This window comes from Myiozetetes cayanensis, unplaced genomic scaffold (assembly GCF_022539395.1).
Source record: "Myiozetetes cayanensis isolate MyiCay16 unplaced genomic scaffold, myiCay2020 scf19, whole genome shotgun sequence".
NCBI classification, from domain to species: Eukaryota; Metazoa; Chordata; class Aves; order Passeriformes; family Tyrannidae; genus Myiozetetes; species Myiozetetes cayanensis.
In genome coordinates, this window is record NW_026087400.1 from 12,686,647 (window position 1) to 12,709,567 (window position 22,921).

Consider the following 22,921-nt stretch of genomic DNA (forward strand, 5'->3'; position numbering starts at 1 on the left):
CTGTGGGACTCAGAGATGCCACCCTGGCTGCTTGATACGTTGTTTGCATGTGGGGTGGTGTTGAACCCAAACAAGCGATTGTCCTCATAGAGTAAACCTTGCTCTGATCTCCCTCCCTGTCCCAGTCTTGTCCAGCTGCTTCAGCTCCTGCAAACCTGGCATGAGCTGAGATACCTACAAGCTCTTCTATTCCCTGCAGGGAAGAATTCTGCACAGGATTTCCCTCCCTGTTTCTGCTTCCCTGGCAGAGCCCTGCCCACTGCTCAGCTCAGTGTGGGCCGAGGTTGGATCAAAGCTGCTCAGAGCACTGCTTTCCCCCCCAGCACCTTTCCACAGGGCTGGTTCCATTCTGTGTCCTGGGAACAACTGTTTTCTTTACAAACCCACCAGCAGAAGCATCTTGGCACTTTCTGGAAGTTCCAGAGCCAAAGCCATCCCCTGGGAGCACTGGTGGAGCAGAACAGAGATCTTTGGTGCTCGCTGGCAGCAGATGCTTGTGTGGGAGGGAGAAATAAGCAGGTAAAAGCTCCTCCCTTCCCCTGCTCAGCCACCCGTGTTGTCAGCTGGGAGTTTTCTTGTCCTGGCAGTGATTCCATCAGCGTCAGTGCAATTTTCCTGGGTATTTGCCTTTCCCACCTATCTGTCTTTCATATATATTCTTACATATCTGTCACCTATGACAGCATTACCAAGGTGGGCCAAGGCAGGAGTCCTTACACAGCTCTGCTCCTGAACTCCCACCTGGTGCGTGGGAAGCTCCTTGTGTTTCCCAGTGCTGTGCTCTCCCCTCTTCCTCCTGCCTGGGGAAACCTCTGTTGCCCGGCAAGCATTTGTTTGGTTCATTTTTGCTCTTTTCCCCATGGTGTGCATATCCCAGCCTGTTCTACAGAGCACCAACTACTCCAGAGCAGTGATAGATTTCCTTGGGCCGTTTCCAGTGGCAAACACTGTTATTGTCCGAGTCTGTTACTAATTAACTTGTTTTCACAACCCCGCTGCGCCTGGAGATGGAGTTTATCGCTCTCCCAGGTGGTTGAGGCCAAGCACAAAGGGGCAGAATTCAAAAGTGTCCAGGAAAGGTTGGCACCGGATGACTCCATTTTCTCCTGGGACTTTGTCCGTGAATACTGTGAAATTATGGATTCCAGCACGGAATTATGTCCGTGCTGCCTCCACAGCTCGGAGGGAGTGACTCAAAGTGTCCAGGAAATGAGCTCACAAATCGTCATCACCGCTGAGGCAACAGCAGAACTGCTTTGGGACAGGTGGCAAGTTAGAAAGGGAAGGTGGAAAGGATAAATGTTCCTGTACACGATCTCGACACCGGCAGGGGCTGTGCCTGAGGGGCTCACCCCGGCAGTGAGGATGGGGCTGGAGGACGGGTTTGCCCGGGAATCACACCCAGCCCGCTCCTGGCTCCCAGCCCTGGCACCGGGAAGGCTCCCACGGTCACTTCTGGATCACTTAAAGCCTGTCCAGGGAAGGGAAGGGAGCTGGGGAAGGGTCTGGAGCACCAGGAGCGGCTGAGGGAGCTGTGAGGGAGAAAAGGAGGCTCGGGGGGGACCTTCTTGCTCTCTGCAACTCCCTGGCGGGAGGGGGGAGCCAGAGGGGGCTCTGCTCTCAGGGAACAAGGGCCAGGAGGAGAGGGAACGGCCTCAAGCTGTGCCAGGGGCGGGTCAGGTTGGATATCTGGGAAAACTCCTTCCTGGAAAGGGTGGTCACGCATCGGATGGGGCTGCCCGGGGAGGTGGCGGAGTCCCCACCCCCGGAGGTGTCCCAGGAATGACTGGACGTGGCGGCACTCTGTGCTGCGGGCTGGGGGACACGGTGTGGGTGGGGCACAGGCCGGGCTGGGTGACCTTGGAGCGCTTTCCCAACCCGCTCCCGGCTCTGTCCCTGACCGGGAATGTCCCAGCCCCGCCCGGCCCTTCCTTCCCGGGCCGTGACGTCACGCCCGCTCTGACGTCACCCGCCCCGCCGCTGCCCCTTTTCCGCTCGGCGGACCCCGCCCCTCCCGGCGTGCCGCGCGCGCCGCCTCCATCTCCCGGCACGCCCCGCGCGGGGGGTGCCGGCGGCGGGCGCGGCGCGGGCGGCGCGGGGCACGCCGGGAGTTGTAGGCGGCGCGGGGGCGGCGGGGCGAGGCCAGGCGGGCGGGGCCCCGGCGGCGGCGGCGGCCTCGGGCCTCGGGTCTGGTGCGTGAGGGGAGCGGAGCGGCGGGAGCGGCACCGCAGCGGCACGGCCTCGGCCCGGCCCCGCGCAGCCATGTCGGGGCTCCTGGGGAAGCTGTTCGGCACGGGCGCCGGCGGGAAGGGCGGCGGGAAGGGCCCTTCCCCGCAGGAGGCGATCCAGCGGCTCCGCGACACGGAGGAGATGCTGAGCAAGAAGCAGGAGTTCCTGGAGAAGAAGATCGAGCAGGAGCTGGCGGCCGCCCGCAAGCACGGCACCAAGAACAAGCGCGGTGAGCGCTCGGGGGCCGGGCCGGGCCGGGCAACAGGTCGGGAGGGCCGGGGAGGGGCCTGCACGGCACAGACTCAGCCGGGCTGCCTGCCGGTAGTGCCTTTATTTCCTACTCTGGTGCCTTTATTTCCCACCCTAATGCCTTTATTTTCCACCCCACGGCCTTAATTTTCTCCCCCCAACGCCTTTATTTCCTACCTTAGTGGCTTTATTTCCCACCTTGGAGCCTGTATTTTCTACCCTAGGACCTTTATTTTTTTACCTTAATGTGTATTTCGTACCCCATTCCCTTTATTTTCTAGCCTAATACCTTTATTTCCTACCCCATTCCCTTTATTTTCTACCCTAACGCCGTCATCCTCTACCCTAATACCTTTATTTTCTACCCCAGGACCTTTTTTTTCCTACCCTAGTGCCCTTATTTTCTACCCTAATGTCCTACCTTTTGCCCTTCGATTTTTAGCGCTATTACCATTATTTTACAGGGCATTCCCCCCCTCTCCGGGGGTTTCTGCCAGGGCTGACCCCGCTGGGGAAGGGAAGGGGCAGGGGGCTGTCCCGCGTGGCTGTCGCGTCACTCCCTCGTGATTCTGAGGTCACGGCCGTGCCCGGCCCCTCCGGGGTGTTCCCTTCCCCGTCCCACGCGGGCCTCACTGCGGGGAGAGGTCAGGGAAATACCCTGGAAAAAAAAACCCAGGGCATCGCCTTGGAATCAGGGCCCTGATTTACCGCGGTGGGTTTTTTTTTTTTTTTAGTTCTAGCAGACAAAACTCTCCACCAGATCCCTGCTTAAGCGTGTGGGTTTGGTTAAATTTATGCGCCCGCTGTTGTCAGCTTTTATGGAAAGTTCTGAGTGTGTTGGGCAGACCGGTTGTGGCTTTAACGTGCTTGTTACTATTTGCTGTCCATGGGGTGAAAAGCTGCCAAAACTGCTCACCGTTAAAAGGGTTTTTTGAAAACAGGCAAGTTAACACTCCCTCTTCTGAGAAGAGCTCGGGTTGGGCTCGTGCTTTGTTTTGTCTTCTCTGGAAACGTTCATTCCTTTGAAAACGCCGTGTGTTTGGGGTTTTATCCCCACCACTCCACCCACTCCCAAGAAGCTCTTCCACACACACTCCTGAAGTTTATAAATGGATGATAGGAGTTGGTGTTTCCCTGGGCAGGTCTGGCTGCGTTTCAGGCAGTGCTTGATGTGTCTGTCAGCCTGGAGATAAGGCAGTTGTCAGGTTGCCTATTCCAGTGCTCTCGAAACAAGCCTCTTGATTGCTTTTACCACTCAAAAGCCACGTTTTCAGGGAAGCACATCCTGATTTCTGTGCGGAGTGCCCCTTTCTGTGCCGTGTAGCAGGAGGGGCTGTGCCTGTGGCACAGGGAGCTGCAAACACAACGAGCAAGGGTTAATTTGCAGCAATTACCCGTAAGAGTTTTTGTTTTGTGTCCCTGCTTCAGCCAGCACTTTAAGCCTCCTCTCGGACCCCGGGACATGGTGCTCCCTCGGGGTTTCTGCCTTCCCTGTCTGTGGGTGACAGCACAGGAGGGCTCGGGGATGTGGCCCAGGGCCCTGCTGAACGACCTCAGCAGAGCCTGACTTCAGGCTTAGCCAAGTCACTTCCAAATCAAACTTACTGCAACAGTTCTAGTGAGTTCCTGCTGAGTTTTTTGGCCTAGTTTGGTAATGAGCTTAAAAGGAGAACTAAAATTTATATATTTTTTTTTTTAACCTTCCTCGTCTTCTGCAGTTTCTTCACCTTCTGGCTGACGCTAGTCCTGTTTAACTTCCAGACTTCTCTTTCTGCTAGTTCCTGCTCAGGTCTTTGTCTCCACTGTAACACCATCCCTCCCTCTCTGCTGCCCTTCAGCACTTCGGGGAGGGGAGGGATTAAATTTCCTTGGAGGTGGAGGAAGGAGAAAAACCTGCCCATTCACCAGCGGGATTCTGGGTCACACTAATTGAGGGCTTGCAGGAGAACACGATCCTGAGGAGTAATTAAGGAACTGGGAGAGGAGGAAGGGTTGGATGGTTTTCTGGTGGAAAATGAAACCTCTTTTTTTCCATTTCTGGAAACTGTCCTTATTGGGCTGTTACTAAAAGCAGCTGATTGTTTGTGGCTCACTGGGAAGTGAGTTCCTCTCAGACACACGAAGGCACTGCTCAGTTACTCTGGGTTCAAGTTGTCTGTCACCAGCTGAGCTCCTACAAATTGCATTTTTTTTATATCCAGTCGTTTGGATATTTTCCTCTCTGACTCTAGGCTCTTTTATAATCCATAAACTTTGTGATTTTTATGCAAAACCACTTTAATCGATAATTTAAGTGAAAATAAAAATGTTGGGTTTATATGTGAAAGCCTGTATTTTTAATGGAAATACTTCCATACAGTTGAAATGTTTTAAGTAAAACTAAAAGAGAGCAGATTAACTTGAGGGTTTTGTTGGTTTTTTTTGTTGTTTGTTTTTGTTTTGTTTTGTTGGTTTTTGTTGTTGTTGTTTTTTTAAACACAACTTAAAGAATCCTTAAGCTTTCTTAGTTCTCTAGTAGATTTAATCTTTCTTAGTAGATTTATTCATTTCACTCTGGAGATCCTGTGTGTCCCTGCTGTTCCTGGAGGATCTCCTGTGCATGGTGGCCCGTGTGTGATCCCAGCTGGACAGTCACGCTGATGTTAATGGAAGCTGCTGTGGGAAAGCCAGCAGAGGAATGCACAGTGGGGCAGGGAGCTTACCTGGAAGCTTGGGAAATCCTGGAATAGTGCTTTTTGCTGTCTCAGAGGAAAGCTGGGTCTCTGGCACACTTGGGGTGACAGAGGGAAATGTTCTCTGCTCTCCAGCACACTGGGTGATTGTTTGGGTGCCAAGTGAGCTGCTTTCCAAAGGCTCATTGACTCATTCCTGCAGCACTTCTAGGGTCTAAGGAAAGTTAAAGTCTAAGAAACTTAACAGGCTTCTGGTTCCTGTGCCTGCCCTAAGCACGTGCAGGGTTTTGTTCATTTGTGAACTTTAATTATATGTGTATATTTTTCATGATCTGCATTTAGGCTATCCAAGCTGTATAAATCAGACAACTCATGACTAGAAGTTACAGTAAGTAACTTTCTGGTATAAATTTCTTGAGTCTGTGTTGTTTCTTGGCATGGGAAGCTTTCAACTTTTATCAGAAGTTCTGAGTGTGCTGGGGAGACCAGCAGTGATGGCTTTAATGTCCATGTCATTTGCTGTCCATGGCATAAAACACTGCCAGGGAGAAGACTGATCATCATTAGAAGGGTTTCTTGAAAGCAGGCAAGTTAATATTCCCTCCTCTGGGAAGAACTTGGGTTTTGCTTGTGCTTTGTTCTGTGTTCTTTTGGAAAAGTTCGTTCTTTCAAAACCAGTGTTCTGGGGTTTATTCCCACTCCTCCAAGAAGCTCTTCCACACTTCATCAATAGTGGACTTACAGCTCTCAGTGAATTTATATAAGCAGCAGCAGTGCTGACTGGTTTGAACACTAACCAGCCAGTGCCCTACTGGATTTTAAGTGCCCTGGAAATAAACTCTGCTTTAACAAAGGCCGAGCACAGCTGTGAGCTGGCGGTCTGGGAGCCCTGTGCTGCTGCTGCTGCTGCTGCTGCTGCTGCTGCTGCATCCTTTTATTCCGCTCCAGTTTGTCACCCTGGCATTGTCTCATCCAGTCTGGGGTGTTTCCTCAGCCACTGAGCTGCTCCATCTCTGCCAAGGATTCTGCAGTTGTGGAGCTCGGTAAAGCTCAGGCTGATCTTTATGGTTCCTGCTTCCCTGGGGCTGTCGCACAAAGCCGAGCTTAGCACGGGGACACAGAGGGTTAATTCCTTAATCTCTGATTACTTTGGGTATAACAATTCCAAAGTCTGTTTCTCCTTGAAAGCCAAAGCTCAAGTCGAGTCTCAGTGCAGAGATCACATCGGGGAGAGAAAGTTGACACTGTTTCGGGGTTCTGAGCAGCTCACTCTGGTTTAGATCCAGGGTGAATGGATCTAAATGGATCTTTATATGCCTGCCTACTACTGATTTTACCTTTTTATTAATGAACATCAGGGCCACAAAAAGTGGAATGGGTGAAAAGCTCATATCATACCAGTGTATATTCAGGCTTTAGCAGGAGAGCTCTGGTTCTGTTAGCGAGAGGTTTCTCTTCTCTGATGTCGAAATTATTCTTTCACTGTACATAAATACAATGCTGGGGGTTTTTTTCAGCACTGAGTACACAAAACAGATGCAAACCCGCTGCTAGATTCCTGCTGTATAATTCAGGCTTTTCCTGGAAAGAGAACACTCCCATTCCCCACCCTGCACCAAAACCAAACAAACAAGGAAGTCGGGCGTAGGCTGAAGGCAGAAATCCTGACTTTATGCCCACTTTGGGCTCCCAGTGCTGCCTCAGATAGGGCAGCTCAGCTGCTGATGTGATGGAAAGTGAACTGGTTACCATCTCTTTACCTTTTTTAACCTGCCACATCAGTCTGTTGAGCTGGAATGTTGAACTGATCCCGGTTGAGGCGGCTGCCGAGAGCAGCCGTGCCTTGTCCTGCCTGTTCCTCTGTGCTGGAGTTGGTGTTTGTGTGGGCAGGGCACGAGTTGGATTAGTCTGCTGAGCCAGACAAAACCCAGCTCTTAAAAGATGATGAAAAAAAAACCCCAAAGTTGTTTTCCACAGTTAACTACAGAAATGCTGGAGCTGGCAGGAGAGGGAGGCAGGAATGTGACGAAGGAGGAGGGCAGTTCTGCCTCTCCTGGCAACAGTCTCCTGCTTAGAAGCACTAAATGAGATAAAATCTGAGGATGACGTGGGCTCTCCCAGCAAGGGGCCAGCGGCTCGTTAATTAAATCATGGAATCATGCCAGCAGGATGGCCTGGACAGTCTTGTTCAGAACACTGAGTGGTTCAAGGTGTCGCAGTGCTCTGGCATTGAAGGAAAGGAAAGCTGCAGCCTCGGGTCTGGGTACGGGCAAAGACTCAAACGAGCTTTGAGTCTGTGCAAGGCCTCAGACCTTAATGCATTGCCTTTGAGTGTGGTTTAAAGATCCTGCTTGACGTTTGGCAGGACAAGTGACTCTGCTCCCAGAATCAAAGAATATGAACCTGGCTTTGTTTCCACCAATCGTTAAGATGCCGATGTAGGGGAGGCAGAAGTCCTGCAGTGTTTCCAGCCCACCTTCAGTCCTTCAGCCTGCCTTTTCTGTGTTTTAAGTCATAGTCTAATGCAAAATGCATGTTTGAGTTCCAGGTGCTTATCCACAACCCGGGGCTTCAGTGCAGGAGCCCTGGCAGCAGCTGATCCTGCATCTCCTCCAGGGTTGTTGGTTGTGAACCACCTGTCTTGGAAAAGTGTGATAGTTACTCTATTTAATTAAATCTTTAAAAGCAAGAGGAAACTTCTGGTTTGGAATTCTAACCTACCTATGTTTAACAGAGGTTTTTGGAGGCAGGCTCTATAGTATGAAACAGTTTGGGGGGTGGGATTCACAAACACCTTTTAAAACAGCTTTGAAAAGTGGCATAAATAACATCAAAAACCCTGTGGTTCTGCCAGTGTGTTTTGGTAACTGTATTTGATGCAATACATCCTTCCTCTGTCCCTGTTCTCTGTCAGGCCCTCTGAGGAAGGAAACCTGGCATATTCACAGCCCCTGACTTTGTGTTTAGTTCTCCTCTCTGTGTTAGATGTTGAACTGTAGTATCTCCTTAAGCTCCAGGCCTACTTACTGAACTCTGCTTCAGGGCTTCTGGATTAGTTCAAAAACTTAAAATTTGCAGGTGATGCAAATTACTTATTTGATTTAACCCTCTTTTACACAGACTTGTGCAGGAAACTGCCAGGTCAGGATCAGTACTGAGCTGTGGAGTGTTTATGTGCGCCAGGATGTTGTTGGGCTTTGCACTCATATCATTCAGGCCTCTCTGTCAATCCCTTCCTGCTTGTTCTGACTGGATTCTGATAAGTTCTTGTACTTGAACATCTTGGGGGCCATGCAGGAGCATCCCAGCTGGACTCCTGGGATGCTGGGAATGGCCAGGACCTGTGCTCCGTGGTCTGATTTTGGCAGCTTTTTGCTGCCCCCTGTGAAATCCCCATTTGTTTTGAAAAAAACTCAAAGTTCACAGAATTGCCCTTTATTTTTTTTTTTGGGTGGGGGACAATATGGGCTACTTGTTTCAGGGACTTTGCATGGGATGTGGTGTGAGCAGGAAGGATGTGGCCAGACCTTGTGCAGCCAGCAAAGTGCATGTGAGTGGGATGTAAAATGAAATCTTAGTTTACTCACACCCCTTAAAAAGGGATGATTTTTGCCAAACTGAAATTTGGGGCAGCCCACGTGCCTGACTTTCCATGAAGTTTGCAGACAAGCAGAGTGCCTGTAACAAAAAGGATGCAGTTAGAGAATCCTAGACAGGCCATACCGCAGATATTGATAGACCTTTGCCTTTCCCTCAGACAGTCCAAGGCCACAGCTCAGATCCGGTGATAAGGAGGTTGGTGCTGCTTGGAAACATCCTGGATGAGCCTCTGAGCAGAGGCAGGGATGCAGTTGCTGAAGAAAGGGCTGGAGCCAGGCTGGGAGAGCTGGGGGTGCTCACCTGGAGAAGAGAAGGCTCCAGGGAGACCTGAGAGCCCCTTCCAGGGCCTAAAGGGGCTCCAGGAGAGCTGGAGAGGGACTGGGGACAAGGGTTGGAGGGACAGAGCAGGGGGTAATGCCTTCCCACTGGCAGAGGGCAGGATTAGATGGGATATTGGGAAGAAATTCTTCCTGTGAGGGTGGGGAGGCCCTGGCACAGGTTGCCCAGAAAAGCTGTGGCTGCTCCTGGATCCCTGGAAATGTCCAAGGCCAGGTTGGATGGGGCAGGTTGGGTTGGAGCAACCTGGGCTAGTGGAAGGTGTCCCTGCCCATGGCAGGGGGTGGAATGGGATGATCTTGTGGGTCCCTTCCAACCCATTCCATGATTCCATGTGGCCGGATTGCAGGTGAGGAGCCTTCCTGGTGGCCAGTACTGAGGGCAGTGCAGTGGCCACAGTGACCCAGCACTGGTGGGAACACAGGAGAGCAGGAGAAGCTCAGTGCCAGGCTGTGGCACAGGCAACAACAGTTCTGCCCACCATGTCCTTCCAGCTGCAAGCCCAGGTGGAAAAGGTGTGCTGTGGCTTCCTCCAGGTTCACTGTTAAACAACCTAAACCACTTAAAGTGAAGCCTATCATATTTTATATTATTATATTTATATATACCTGCCAATAATATTTTATAGTCGCTAATACAAGTATAGGGTCATTACACAGCCAGCTCTTGTCTTGCAGCTCTCAACTGATCCAGCAGCAAACGATGGCAGGTTGGGATTATCCAAATAACCATTATCACCATCTCTCTTACCCATACTGGGATGTGCATGTTGATCCTTGTGTGCAGCAGGTGAGGGCTGGTTCCCTCTTGTGATGGTGTGTAAGTGTTCCCAAACATCCATGTTGTATGTGCCCCTTAGGGCTTGGCAGGATTTTATTCAGATCCATCCCCCCCCTTCCCCCAGTAAACACAGTTTGTCCAATTTACTTTATAATTTCTGGCTTTCTAAAGGTTTTGTGTTTTCAGCTTCTGTTGGAAACTCAGCATTCAAGAAAAAAGCGATTTTTCGCATCTCAAAATAGCCTGACTTCACCAGATGAGATGTTAAGAGAAATGCTAAATATTTTGACAGCCTCCAAGAAATTCTTAGACTTGGCAGTGCTCTAATAATTGTGGTCCAGAGCTGGAAAATGCATGATAGATTCCCAGGCAGCCGCTGGTTTCACTCTCCAGGAAGAGAAGCTCTTGAAACGAGCCCCTTTGGGATAGGATCTTCTGAGTTTTGGGACAAAAATATTGTTCAGCATAGGGAATTGGGTTGTTTGGTGGTTTTTTTTTCCTGTGAGCAAACAACATTTTGAGACACTTAGAAAGAGGCATTTCTGTTCTTGCAAAGCTGAACCTCCACCTGATGCATTTCTGGCAGGGATTCAGAGGAAGATTATAAGTTTTCACTGGAATTTTCTTTAACAAGGTACCTTCAGCAATCACAAAATAAAGAAGAAACCTCATAAATATTTACAGGCTGTGAGAATCCCAAGGAGTCTTTAGGAAACATACTTTCCTCATCCTAGAAGTTTAAACTTCGGTTGAAACCTGAATAATTCTCATTTTACATCGGAGTTTTATATATCTATCAAAGAAGGTGCAGATTTGCATAGCAGTTACTGGGCTGTTTCTAAAAGAGCATAATTTACCCCAGCAACCCTAGAAAATAGTTTTACTAGGGAAGGAGAAATGTGTTTTGGTTACATCAGCTCTGGAGATGCCTCGCAGTCCCCTGCCATCATCCAGGGACATGCAGGGCTGCAAGGAATGAAAACTGGAAATTGGGAAATACAGCTTTGCTTCCAGAGGGTGTATCAGATTTCAAGTAATCATTTGAAGCGTTAGGCCTGGATGTTTTTGGCTGATCCAGCATTTCTTAGACTCGTTCCAGCTCCTGGGTGGAACAAAGCTGTCTCTGTAACTGAGACTTCTCTTTCCTGCTTTTCTCATTTGAGCTTCAACCCTCACTACAGTTGACTGTTTTTCCCCTTTTTTTTTGGACAGAACTGTCCCAGCCTCACCTAGAGGTTGTTTTACAGAGGATTATTGGCCAGAGGAGCATGGCCTCGATGTTCAAGGGATTCCAATTCCAGGGCTGAAGGCTGGTTTGCCTTCTGGACCACCCGCCTGTGAGCTGTGCATGTGGAACAACCTCTGCAATCCCAGGGATCCTGGTGATCCCAGCCCTGAGCAGAGCCAGTGCTGGTGGTGCTTCTCTTGCGTTTTGGGTGTTCTGTATCACAGCCCTGATTGCTTCTCCACAGATGCTTTTTTATCTCCTTTTTTCCCCCCTCCTTTTTATATTTGTAGATTTTTTAGACCAGGAATGTTTATTGTTTTGTTGCACAACAGAGTGGCACTGCTTTGCTCAAGAGGAAATTGTAATCTTGTGTTTTAAGTACTGATAGGACAGAAACCTTCTTGTGTTCTCTGCCTGGGTTTGGTTGGTTTGCTGGAGCAGTTTTAATGAGTCCCCTCAGAGTTGCTTTCCTTTGAGGGGTGGGTTTGGGAACTTTGTTGGAGGTTTAAGAAAGACACAGAAAGACCATGGAAGGACCAAGCCTGGACTCTGCCCATGATTCCCTGCTTTTATATTGAACCACCATGAACATTCCCCAGCTGTTTAACAACTCCTGGAGCTGTCAAACCCCTGCAGGAAGATACTCAGTGGTGTGAAAGAAATTTGGCAATTCTGTGGTGGGTTTGTCTCGACCTTTTTATCTGCCCGTAGCATTGGAGGATAGTTTGTGAATTCCTTTCAATTCACTTTTTTGGGATATTTTTGGAGGGATGTTAGGCAGTTTGCTGGTAGAGTGAGAGATGAGCAGGTGCTGTCTAAGCTAAAGCCACTCAGGCAAGGCAGGCCAGGCAGGCCATTACTCCTCACACCTCCCAGCGCCCCTTGTTTATCCCGTCTCAAGGACGGTGAGGATGTTGCTCCCGATTAAATCTGCTGCCAGGAAGATGGCGAGCGCCAGGAAGATGGAGTGGGATTTTCAGAAGCAGCAAAAATAATGACACTTCTTTCTGTTGAGCAAATTATAGCTGAATACACACTGTGATGTGGAAAATGGGCTTCCAGGATGAAGCTGATTATCTCAATCCTGTTTATTCCCCCCGGGCTTGCTGCTGGAAGGGCCGAGGGACCCCAGTTTGGGAAGCTCCTCTGCAACTCTCTTGCACTATTCATTATTTTGGTGTGGTTGGCATTTGCTGTGCGTTATTTTCTGAGGCTGCTGTGGAACTTCCTCATCCCATAGTAATGCTGCTGATGTCCTTTTGCAGTGGTGTCTCTGCTGCTGCCATTTCTTGCCTTGTTTGCCAGTAGGAGTGTAAGAATTAGATGTGAGATGCAGTTATTTCCCCCCCTCAGTTAACCCCCATGTCTCCCTCTGGAGGAGAAGCCTCTCTGTGTGAGGTGTCAGTGTGATTTTTAGCAGGACATTGCAGAGGCAGGAGACACTGTGAGCCACCAGCTGGGACAGATTCCCTGGGATCACCAGCACTTGGACCTTGAGATGTATGTCTGAATTCAGTGAAACTCTTGAATTGTTCCCAACTGGTCCCCCTGCTCCTCTCAAGCTGAGCTGTGTTTTATCAGTAGATCTATCCTTATTTTATCAGTAGATCTATACTTTTCTACTAATAATATTTAAAAATATTAACTAAACAGAATTCCTGTGTGCACAGGGATATCCCATTAACTCTGCCTGTCCCACAAGTGTGCCAGCAGTATTTATTTGCAGGAGGGCTGTTGACTTTTAACAAAATCACTGATATTGAGTCGGTTTTTCCTCTCTGAATGCAGTACCATGTAGTAAAATGGTATTTTTATTATCCTGCCAGCTTCTTATCCCAGTGAACATTTGTCTCCTTGGACTAGCAAACTGCTGCAAATATTGCAAAGGAAATCATAAGACTGACAACAGCTCATTTAATAATGGTAATTTGCTTATACACAGGTTGAAATAATTTAAAATATATCCAGTTCTTACAGATAGCATTTCTTGAAGAGCAGTGAAATTATCTGGGTGAGCAGTCATGCTTTTCAGACCCATCTGCTGACAGAGGAGGGGAGTCTGGCTGAATGACTCTGCTTTTTTCATTTCTGGGTGTTCCTGAGTCAGGGGTGGTGACTGAAAACCATAACACGAGTTCCTGAGGGCTGGGTATCCCAAGGGAACCCTGGGCTCCTGGAGAGTCAGGTAAAACTTCTGGAATTTCTAGGGAGGATTATTGCAGAATTTCAAAGAAATAGTAAAATATTATTTCACAGTTCAGTTGAAGACTGGAAATAAAAAAAAAAAAAAACCACCAAGGATGAACCACCCCCCAAAAAAACCCCAAACCAAAACAAAAAGCAGAGGAAGGAATAACTTTGCATGTATTAAAAAGTTTGAAAAGTACTCTTTGAATATAGTTTTATGTTTTTACCTTAAGGAAATTGAAGCAGTAAGTTCAGATCTACCTGGACTCAGCTTCAGTTTTATTTCTGGATTCCCCTCCTCTCTGTTGTTTGTGAGCATTTCTGTGTATAAAGGAACTGCAGAGATCAGAGTCTGATGCTCATTAGCACTGGGACACTTTATATGACTTTGCCAGAGGAAAAGAGATCATAAACCACTGATGTAAATCTTAGTTCATCAGAACTCTGTGGTAATATATTTATGAGTAAAAATTGGCTCCAACATCCCCCCTGTAGCTGATAAAAAAGACAATATATCAATGGAGAAGATCATTATGAGACTGCTCACTGTCTCCTGATGGATGGCAGGAGTCACCCAGGTAGTTTTAAATGTATTAACTGTAATAATAATATATATAAAAAATCTGCTTTTCCCCTGATCTGTACTTTTTTATGTATTCACCGAAAACTTTACTAAAATTCAACTGAAGTGCAACTAAGCTCTGTTATCTGCTGTTTGTTTTTCTTAGAGGATCTTTTAAGTGCTTGCAATTCCTGCTGCAGGTTGGACTTAGGAGCTAAAACCCGCCTGTTAAGGGTGAGGTGTGGGTTGTAAAGGTTGTCTAAAACACTGTTCAGTGGCAGGTTCTTGCTGTTTTAAGAAGACTTGACTGCCCATGGAATATTCAGATATTTTTGTTGTCATTGAGGGTTGTCTCAGTTGTTAAATCCCCTCCTAAACCAGCCAGTGGTGTGAACTGGTGCTGCTGGGTTAATATGGAATAGGGATATTCCCTAAGTTATCCCTCACGGAAGGCAGGGAGCTCTCGGAGGAGCAACTGGAGGTGTTGCTGGGAGACTTAGCTGCTCGTGGGGACTACAGGTGCTGCTCAGGGATGCTGCCTGTCCCTGCTGTGTGCCTTTCCTGGCATCCCTCACTGCTCATCCCATGCCGTGGAGCTGCAGAGGATTGGGTGTGGAGCAGTTTCCTCCCGCTCTGTGCCAGGGGGAGGGACTGCCCTGCACTCACCACCTGCAGCACACTGGGATTACCAGCTGGGTTTGAGTAATTCATAAACACAGATGGGATATTTCCCTAAGAAACCCATGGTGAGAGCAGGCACCAGTCCCTCTGGGTATGGGGCCCTTTGCAGAAGCTGCTGTGGCCCAGCAGTCTCGAAATCTTGCATGGCTTTTGACTCCAAGGTAAGGAATTTGTCACGCTCTCGGAAAGCTTAGATCAGCCCTTTCTACAGAACTGTCCTTGTGACATCTCTAGCAACAAGTTCTAGGTGGTGAGTGAACTCTGGCTGGCCAGAGAATAAAAGCTTTAAACTTCATATGTGGTCACAGGTCCTGCTGAAGCAGTTCCACAGCAAGTTAAGCTGGGTATAAATTGCATTGCCTCGACTATGTAATTACTATCTTGAAAGCAGTAAAGGCGTAATTAGGGGTGTGGGGCCCGAGCACAGAGCCTCTTCCACGGCTGCCTGATGTGATAGGGCAGAGATAGGCCCTGTTACACTTTGACTTCACCCACCCACACGATTGTTGCATGTGCATAACGTCAGAGAACGTATTTGTAGCCCACTGTCTCTGGTTTATGTTTACTTCAGACTCTGCAAACTGGTATTTCCTTGGTCTGGAGGGGTGGGAAGTGTTTCCAGAAAGTGGCACAAATCCATATGAAGTTTAAGGGTGGTGCAGTTCTGGTGCCCCAGTGGTGGGGCTGGGAGTGGGAGGGATAGTTACCCACAGTCCTGATAAGAGCTCCTCATCCCCGGCTCTTTTACAATGGTTCCTGCAGTGTCTGCTGTCCGAGCAGCTTGTTTTAAAGTACATGACCATGAAATGTAGACAAACTGTAGTTATTCTCAGAGAAAGCTGTGATGGGGAGCTGTACATAAATTGCAGTACTTTACTTGGGTATCACATCTAATATAATTTGTATAATGGCTATAAAATCTCTGGTTTTGTCAATAATTCTCCAGGATGCACAAAATCCTCAGTAAAGAATGTTCTCTTTCTGTCTGTAACTTTCCCAGCATCTGTCACTATATAAACACAGCTATTAACAATTTTGTGTTCCTAAGAAAACTTTATATATCCTTAATTAAATCATTACTGCAAAATTAACCAGCCTAAATATCCCAGTAATGTGTCGCTCATCACTTTATGATCTGCATAAAGCTGGAATGTTTCAGATATTTGTGTTGTGCCTCATTCTGCAGAGCAAACATTGTCCTTTGAAAATCCACCCCTGTCAAACAAGTGGATGTTGGACTGGCCCCAAACTGGGGAGGTTTACTGGCCACTGAAGTGAAAGTCAGTGCAGTGAAAGTCAGCTTGTTTTGGCTCCCTGGTTTCTGTTGGAAAAGTTGAGGTGACCTGTGCTTTTGTGGTTTTGATCCCTTGTGCTAAATCAGACTGGGTTACTTTGTATGCCTGGTGCCCTTAGCTGGGCCATCCCTCAAAAAAGTGCCTTTTTTGTACTCTAATACATTACTGTAATTAGAAAGTAATCAAATACAGCATATTTATAACCAGTTGTGGGCCTCAAGCTGTACCTAGGGCTCCTGGATAGCAGCCTTTGTGTGTGCTGCAGGAACACCCTGATCACGTCACCAAGTTACCATCCCTCTGACGGGGAGAGATAAGGGAAGCTCTCAGGATTTCCTACTCCTTGTTTTCTGCTCCCCTCCAGAAATCCTGCTGAGGCTCAAAATAACATCTTTAAAGATTTAAAACCTTCATTTGCTACCATCCCTGGTGCATGTGACTGAGCTTTTGGGAGGTCCAGAACCTGTTTTTTGCTGTAAGACTCAGAGAGATCAGAGCCCTGAAGAAATGAGGGCGTGTGTGTGTAGCTTAGTTGAGAAACAGAGAGTAAGGCTGTTGGAGCAGCAGCTCGTGGCCAAGTTGAGTTTTTAAAGCATGCATTATATGACCAAGGCTGTCATGCAGAGGACAGGTGTGCTCATGGCAGGAGGGGAAGCAGAAGTACCATGAAGGGGGAGCTGTGCTTGTCCCTGAGTCCAGGTGACACTGGGTGTTGTCTTACCAGCTGGCAGTTCTTGGGCCCTGGCAGGTCTTGCCCACACTGCAGCTCCTGCCAGAACTTGTAGCCACATACAGAAAGGTTATTATAGAGTGATTTGGGTTGGAAGGCACCTTAATCATCCAGTTCTACCCCCCTGCCACGGGCAGAGACACCTCCCACCAGAACAGGTTGCTCCAGAGCCCACCCAACCTGGCCTTGGACACTTGCAGGGATGGGGCACCTACAGCTCTTGTGCACCTGCAAGCACATGCAGATGTGGTTTGTGCTCACTGTCAGTGTTCCAGGAATGGGCAGGTACCTGTTGTCTGCCCAGGTGTTTAGGGAAGAGCTGGATGCACTCCTGTCTGGGTGGGTGGGTGGAGCTGGAGCAGCCCGGCTGTGCAGCAGGTTGGGCCAGTCCTCCCACACGGGCCGGTCCCTGTGGGAGGGAGCTCTGTTGGTGCTGTCATGGGTGGGCTCCTCTTGCAAGAGCCCACGCTGTACAAGTGCTTACAAGCAGCAAATGGCTCAAACCACCTTAATCTCTCTCCTCACACCTCTCAGTTCACACTGTCGTGTGGACAGTGCCTTCCAGGAGGAGTAATGTGAAAAATGAAACATGCATAAATAAAAATACTGCTGTAATGTGTATTTCACAGCACTGAGAGAAAAGGTGAAGCAACATTTGTCTTTGCATTGGAATGAGCTGCTTCTCCCAGCAGCTGCAGCAGCACCACAGCCTCACCTGACAGGAGTTACACCAACAACTGTGCCTTCCTATGTTGGGGGTGATGGTGAACAAAGATGTTTTCAAGTGGTTGAGCTTGGATATTGAAGCCTTGTGTCTGTTGTTGCCTGGTCTGTGTCTGTGGTGTGTTATGAGTGACTGGACTCAACCTTTGAGTGACTTCTTGGCTCACATCCTTGGGATGAGATCTCATCCACGGGATTCCTTTGAGGATGTTGCACATTGTGCATGGCTGAGTGTGACAGGGATGGACAGGAGGCATCTGGCCACCTTGGAACAGCTTTGTTGAAGGCTTTACCTTAGTTTTATCTGCTTAGTTTATCTAGGAGGAAGAGTGGACAACCACTGAGTGTTCTAAATATTTCTGGGTGCTGAGTGGCACTTGGCACAAAATCTGAGAGGTGTTTTGGGCATAAATCTCACCCATCCCACCCTTTCCTGTGTTGTGCAGCTGCCCTTCAGGCCCTAAAGCGTAAGAAGAGGTACGAGAAGCAGCTGGCGCAGATTGATGGCACGTTATCAACAATTGAGTTCCAGAGGGAAGCCCTGGAGAATGCCAACACCAACACTGAAGTGCTTAAGAACATGGGGTTTGCTGCTAAAGCCATGAAAGCTGCTCATGACAACATGTAAGTTATTCCCTTCTCCACCTTTGGGTTGCCATTTGTTTGATCTGCTGAATGCCGGGTGTTTCATAAAGGCAGAGCTGGAGTAGAAAAATCTTCTTTTAAAAGGCTCTAACTTTAACATGCTAGATACATTTTCATATTTAACAAAACATGCAAGTGTGATGCTGCCTCAGTTTACCACCATTTATTCTGGACACTGTCCAAAAGCAGGGTAGCACCAGTGTAGTCTAAAGAAGTGAGTGCCTGCACCAGTTACAGATCCACTTGGTGGCAAGAATTAAGCCTCAAGGGGAGACTTAAAACTTCTTTTCTGTGCAGTGGAGTTGGTGTATGTAGCAATAATTAAAGGTAAACTGCATTATGGGAATGTTGTGCTTGCTCCAGAAGCAAATATTGTGGATGTAATATTGCTGAATCAGGAGAGCAAATTCTTATTAATACCAGTAGAGCAGAACAAAACCTCTTTGTTGGTGTCTCTGTGTAACTGCTGCAGGCTAAGCTTGTAGGGAAGAGCAAAAAAAACATGTATAATCGTGTTCAGAGCAGGGGCATAAAATTCAGGCTTGCATGCAAAGTGTATTTTGGGAAAGGGCCTTGTGAATGTCCCTGTGGTGTGGCATTTCTACAGAACCCCAGAGTCACAAAAGTCTGAATTGCTGATTGGGAATGTGCCTGATGTACTGAATTCCTTCCTTTCTTTTACAGGGATATTGATAAAGTAGATGAATTAATGCAGGACATTGCAGAACAGCAAGAGCTGGCAGATGAGATTTCAACAGCCATCTCGAAGCCAGTAGGATTTGGGGAGGAATTTGATGAGGTATGTTTTGAATTCGCTTCTGTTGATAACAATCGGACTCCTCATCTCCTTGATTTGCTTCAGTCCTGTAATTTAAGCTGTTTTCTTTAATAATATGATCAGCTAAATCTACTTTTTGATAAATATGACTTAAAGTTCCTTCCTTTTTTTCTCTTTTACCAACCTAGGATGAACTCATGGCAGAACTAGAGGAACTAGAACAAGAAGAACTAGACAAAAACTTGCTGGAAATCAGTGGTCCGGAGACAGTACCACTACCAAACGTGCCCTCAATATCAATACCCTCCAAGCCAGGTATGGATGGACCTTTACCTGAAGCATTTCGGATTGTTAAAAGTGTGCTTTTTCATCTCCCAGCTCCTTGGATTGGGGAGATCTGGCTGCAGGCAACACAGACATTTTGCTTGAAATTTTGCTTCCTGAATCCCAAATCACATCCAGTGCCATTTCCCTGGGGGGGAGAACCTGCCCTTCACAAGCACCAGGAAAATGACTCCCTGTTACAGGAGCAATTATTGTCTGTTCTAGCACTCCCAGCTTATCTGCAGCCTTGATGATGCTCAGGGAAGAGTGGAGGTGTGGAAAAAGGGAGCGGAGAATAAAGTAACTCTTGAAATTAGAATCACAGGATGGTTAACGCTTGGAAAAGTCCTCCAAGATCATCCAGTCCAACCATTAGTCCCAGGCTGGTTTGGATTCCCCCATGGAATCACTTCTTGCTGCTGCTTTGGTGTCTTAATTTGATCCCTTCTCTTCTGGCTTTTGGGAGGCTCTACCCTCGGAGTCCCCTCTCTGGGGACTGTGCAGTTTGCACAGGCAGTGCCAATCTGAGGGTCATCCCAGTCCTACAGCACAAATGTCCAGGGAATTGCTGTTAGTGGGAGGATTTTAGGTGGAGAACAAGCAACAAACGTTTTTATTTACAGAGACAGTTCAAAGCTGCTGTTCAGTCTGATCTGATCCCTCTGGTATGAACGGGAAGTGGTACCTCATGGAATACAGCTCAGCTGGGGCACCTCTCCAGCATTAATGGGATGTGAAGCTTTACAAGCCTGTCTTGCTGAGTGTGCCTGAATGTTTAATGGATAAATTGTAGACTTTGCAGCTCTATTCCATGTCCTTACTTAGGAAAAAAAAGTCCAAAAGGCTAGTGAGTGAAAATAATCCCAGTTGGTTGGTGTATCTATAATTACCCTGCTGCCTTTCCAGGCTTGGATGGATGTGGGAAGCAGCAGGCACTGCCAAACCCAAGGTTCTGCTTTGTGTGCCATTGCTCCTTGTGTGTTACAGTCCTTTACTTTTGACATCACTGATTCTGTGTTTCTCTAGCTGTGTTTTGCAGAATTGCTGACCAGGGTTGATGAGAGGGGACTGAGTCGTATCAAAATACCCTAAATCAGGGGCTTTGTCCAGAGTTAGATCCAGCAGGAGAAATAGGTTAAATAAACCTGTGAAACTTATTGAAACTTCCTAAAATAATAAAAACAGTGAAGAATTTTTTTTGTAGTAAAAATTCTGAGCGCAAAGCTCGGTGTTTTATAGGATTTGTGCTAAGCTGCTTTTGGATGGGAACTAGAATTCCATTAATGTATTTAAATGTCATGCTGCTTTTCACTTCAATAAAGCTGCCTCCAAGACTGGCACTTGGGAAGATTTGGGATTCTGGGGGGGTGGTGGTGGGCGGGGATTTTGTGTGGATTTATTTTTTTAACCTAAATTGGTTTTCCCTTTGAATTGACTTAATAAAAAACACTGGGATTAAAAGTTGGCTTGTGGTCACCATGGGTCGGACTTCCAAAGGGAATATTTCCCTAACAAGGCAGGTTCATGTGTATTCATTTTGGGAATAAGTGATGTGTCTTTTGAGGTAGAGATGACTCCGTTCCCTCTTTTTTGTTGATGACATGGAAAATGAACACGAGCTTTCCTGCTTTTCCAGCTCTCAGGAGCTCTCTGGATTTTGGCTGTAATCACTCTCTGAATGAGGAATTTTTTGCTGTTGCCACCAGCTGAGTTGATGTCAGGAGAAACTCAGGCAAAAGCTGGTTTTGTTTAATGGAGGCTGGAAGAGCTTAATATAGAAAAACAAATCCCAAATTTGTACAAATGAGAGGTCTTGAGCTCAACTTAGAGCTGACTCAGTTCTCCTTGTGTAAATGTTTCGTTTGGAATGACACAAACCACTTGGAGTATGAATTATTTGACTCTTTTTTTTTTTCCCCCTCCCACCTTGAAGCAAAACCACTCTCTGAGGAAATGACATCTTTTATTGGTATTTTCCAAAATTATTGCAGCTATTTTTGGGTTAAAACCATTTTTGCTGAGTTAATGGAAACTGGATTGTCCCATGATGACAAATAGCAGCATTTGCTCCTCTGGAAGGAGCAGAAATGATGAGGAGGCAGCATTTAAGCTGCTGCCTCCCATCCACATCCCTCAGCTGCCAGGGGAGTGGGAAGAGGAGGGGAATAGGACATTCCCAGGGCTCTTCATCCCCTCCAAGAGCATCAGCTGACACAGAGTTGGAGGCCCCCAAATTCTGTACCTGCCTGACCAAAACACAGGAACCTCATTTGTTGCACTTTGAGGACATAATGGTGAAATAAGGGATTTGTTTTTTATGGAGAAGAGACATCAGATGAATTTCTGTAAGAAACTGCATCCCTCTGAGAGGAACTTTGCTTGTAGGCTTGGAGATGATGGAAAAACATCCCACCTTAACCTTCTGTACATTTGCATTTTTCCTGTGTGATTTTTTTGTCTTCTCCCACTAGAATGGGGACTATCAGGCCGTTCAGCCCCTGCTGACTCTCTCACGAGGCTCCTTTTGTTTCAATTCAAGAGGATTTTGTGTATTTTTTGCCCTCTGCTGGCGTTTGGTGCTTCATTTACTGGCTTGTCAGTGGCAGAGAGGCCACTGGGTTCTGTCAGGATTCCCACTCACTTGTTTTCTTTCATTGTTTTGCAGCCAAGAAGAAAGAGGAAGAAGAGGATGACGACATGAAAGAGCTGGAAGCTTGGGCAGGAACCATGTAACCACAGCAGTAACTGGCTGGAAAAAAAAAAAAGACTTTGATTACCTATACTGGGTACAAATGTGTTGTGTTGAGGAGAAAGCATAAGCAAAATGTCTTTATCTTTTAATTTTAACCCAGAGCAGTGGGAACTGCATTGCTGTTTTCTGCATAGCATGGTCTGCACACAGGAAGGAAGGGGGAGCAGGGGGAGTTGCCCGCAGTCGATACGGTTGAATTTCTGTACAAAGGTCTTTGCAAAATCAAACATTCAGCTTTTGGACTGTGCTACTGCCACTGCTGGATCTTCATCTTCAATTTGGGCCATATTGAATTGAAATAAGCTGAAAAGGAAAAAAAAAAAAAAACAAGCAACCAAACACCCTGTAATTTTAAGTCAGTTTAAGTGTGTCTATAAGTCTTGTAAGGCATTTAAAAACCAGGAAAAGTCCTAAAGCCACCGTCGGCTTCTTATTGTGTTTTAGGTGCAAGAATGCTTTAGGTTTTTAGTTTTTGCCAGTTATATTTATATCCCTTGACTGATGTGTGGCCAAGCCTTGTGTTTGTCACCGCCAACGACGTAGTCACTGTTCCCATTTTAACAGGTGATGATGATTCGCAATCGATGAACACTCTCTTGGACGTAGGGAAGATCTCAAGTTCAGTTGTACATTTTTCTACATAGCACTACAATGTTTATTGCTTTTTTTTTGTGATAATTGATAACCCATTCAGATACATGCACACAATTATTTTAATTAAGAAACTACTATGGATTGCACTGTATTAAATATCTCGATTAATTTTCACCCGTGGCTGCTGTTGTCGATTCTGTGTCGTGCTTGAGTGATCTGGCTGTAGGAGGGAACAGCCTCAAGCTGTGCCAGGGGAGAGTCAGGTTGGACATCAGCAGGAATTTCTTCCTGGAGAGGGTGGTCAGGCCATGGCAGGGGCTGCCCGGGGGAAGTGGTGGAATCCCCATCCCCATCCCTGGAGGTGTCCAAGGAAGGCCTGGCCGTGGCACTCAGTGCTCTGGGCTGGGGGACAAGGTGGGAATGGGGCACAGACTCGGTGATCTTGGAGGTCTTTTCCAAACTTAGTGATTCTGTGATTCTATTCTGTGTCAAAATCCCCCCACTAAGGAGAAATCAAGAGCTGAATTAACAGGAGAAGCGACAGGTTTAGAAACAA

The 22,921-nt window shown here is 47.4% G+C and overlaps 1 protein-coding gene across 1 annotated transcript; it reads left to right on the top strand.

Annotated features, from left to right (window-relative positions):
* The first annotated feature begins 2,130 nt into the window (after window positions 1–2,130).
* CHMP4B (charged multivesicular body protein 4B) lies at window positions 2,131–22,539 on the top strand. The gene is made up of 5 exons (XM_050313883.1): window positions 2,131–2,458; window positions 17,719–17,896; window positions 18,602–18,716; window positions 18,884–19,010; window positions 21,685–22,539. The coding sequence occupies exons 1-5, from the start codon at window positions 2,263–2,265 to the stop codon at window positions 21,750–21,752; spliced, it is 684 nt and encodes a 227-aa protein (XP_050169840.1). The 5' UTR covers window positions 2,131–2,262; the 3' UTR covers window positions 21,753–22,539.
* Window positions 22,540–22,921: the final 382 nt, after the last annotated feature.

Bases quoted from the DNA above. Each gene is read 5' to 3' on its own strand.
- CHMP4B (XM_050313883.1), top strand. From the start codon at position 2,263: ATGTCGGGGCTCCTGGGGAAGCTGTTCGGCACGGGCGCCGGCGGGAAG. The intron at 17,897-18,601 runs GTAAGTTATTCC...TTTCTTTTACAG, and splicing joins AAAGCTGCTCATGACAACAT to GGATATTGATAAAGTAGATG. The intron at 19,011-21,684 runs GTATGGATGGAC...ATTGTTTTGCAG, and splicing joins ATCAATACCCTCCAAGCCAG to CCAAGAAGAAAGAGGAAGAA.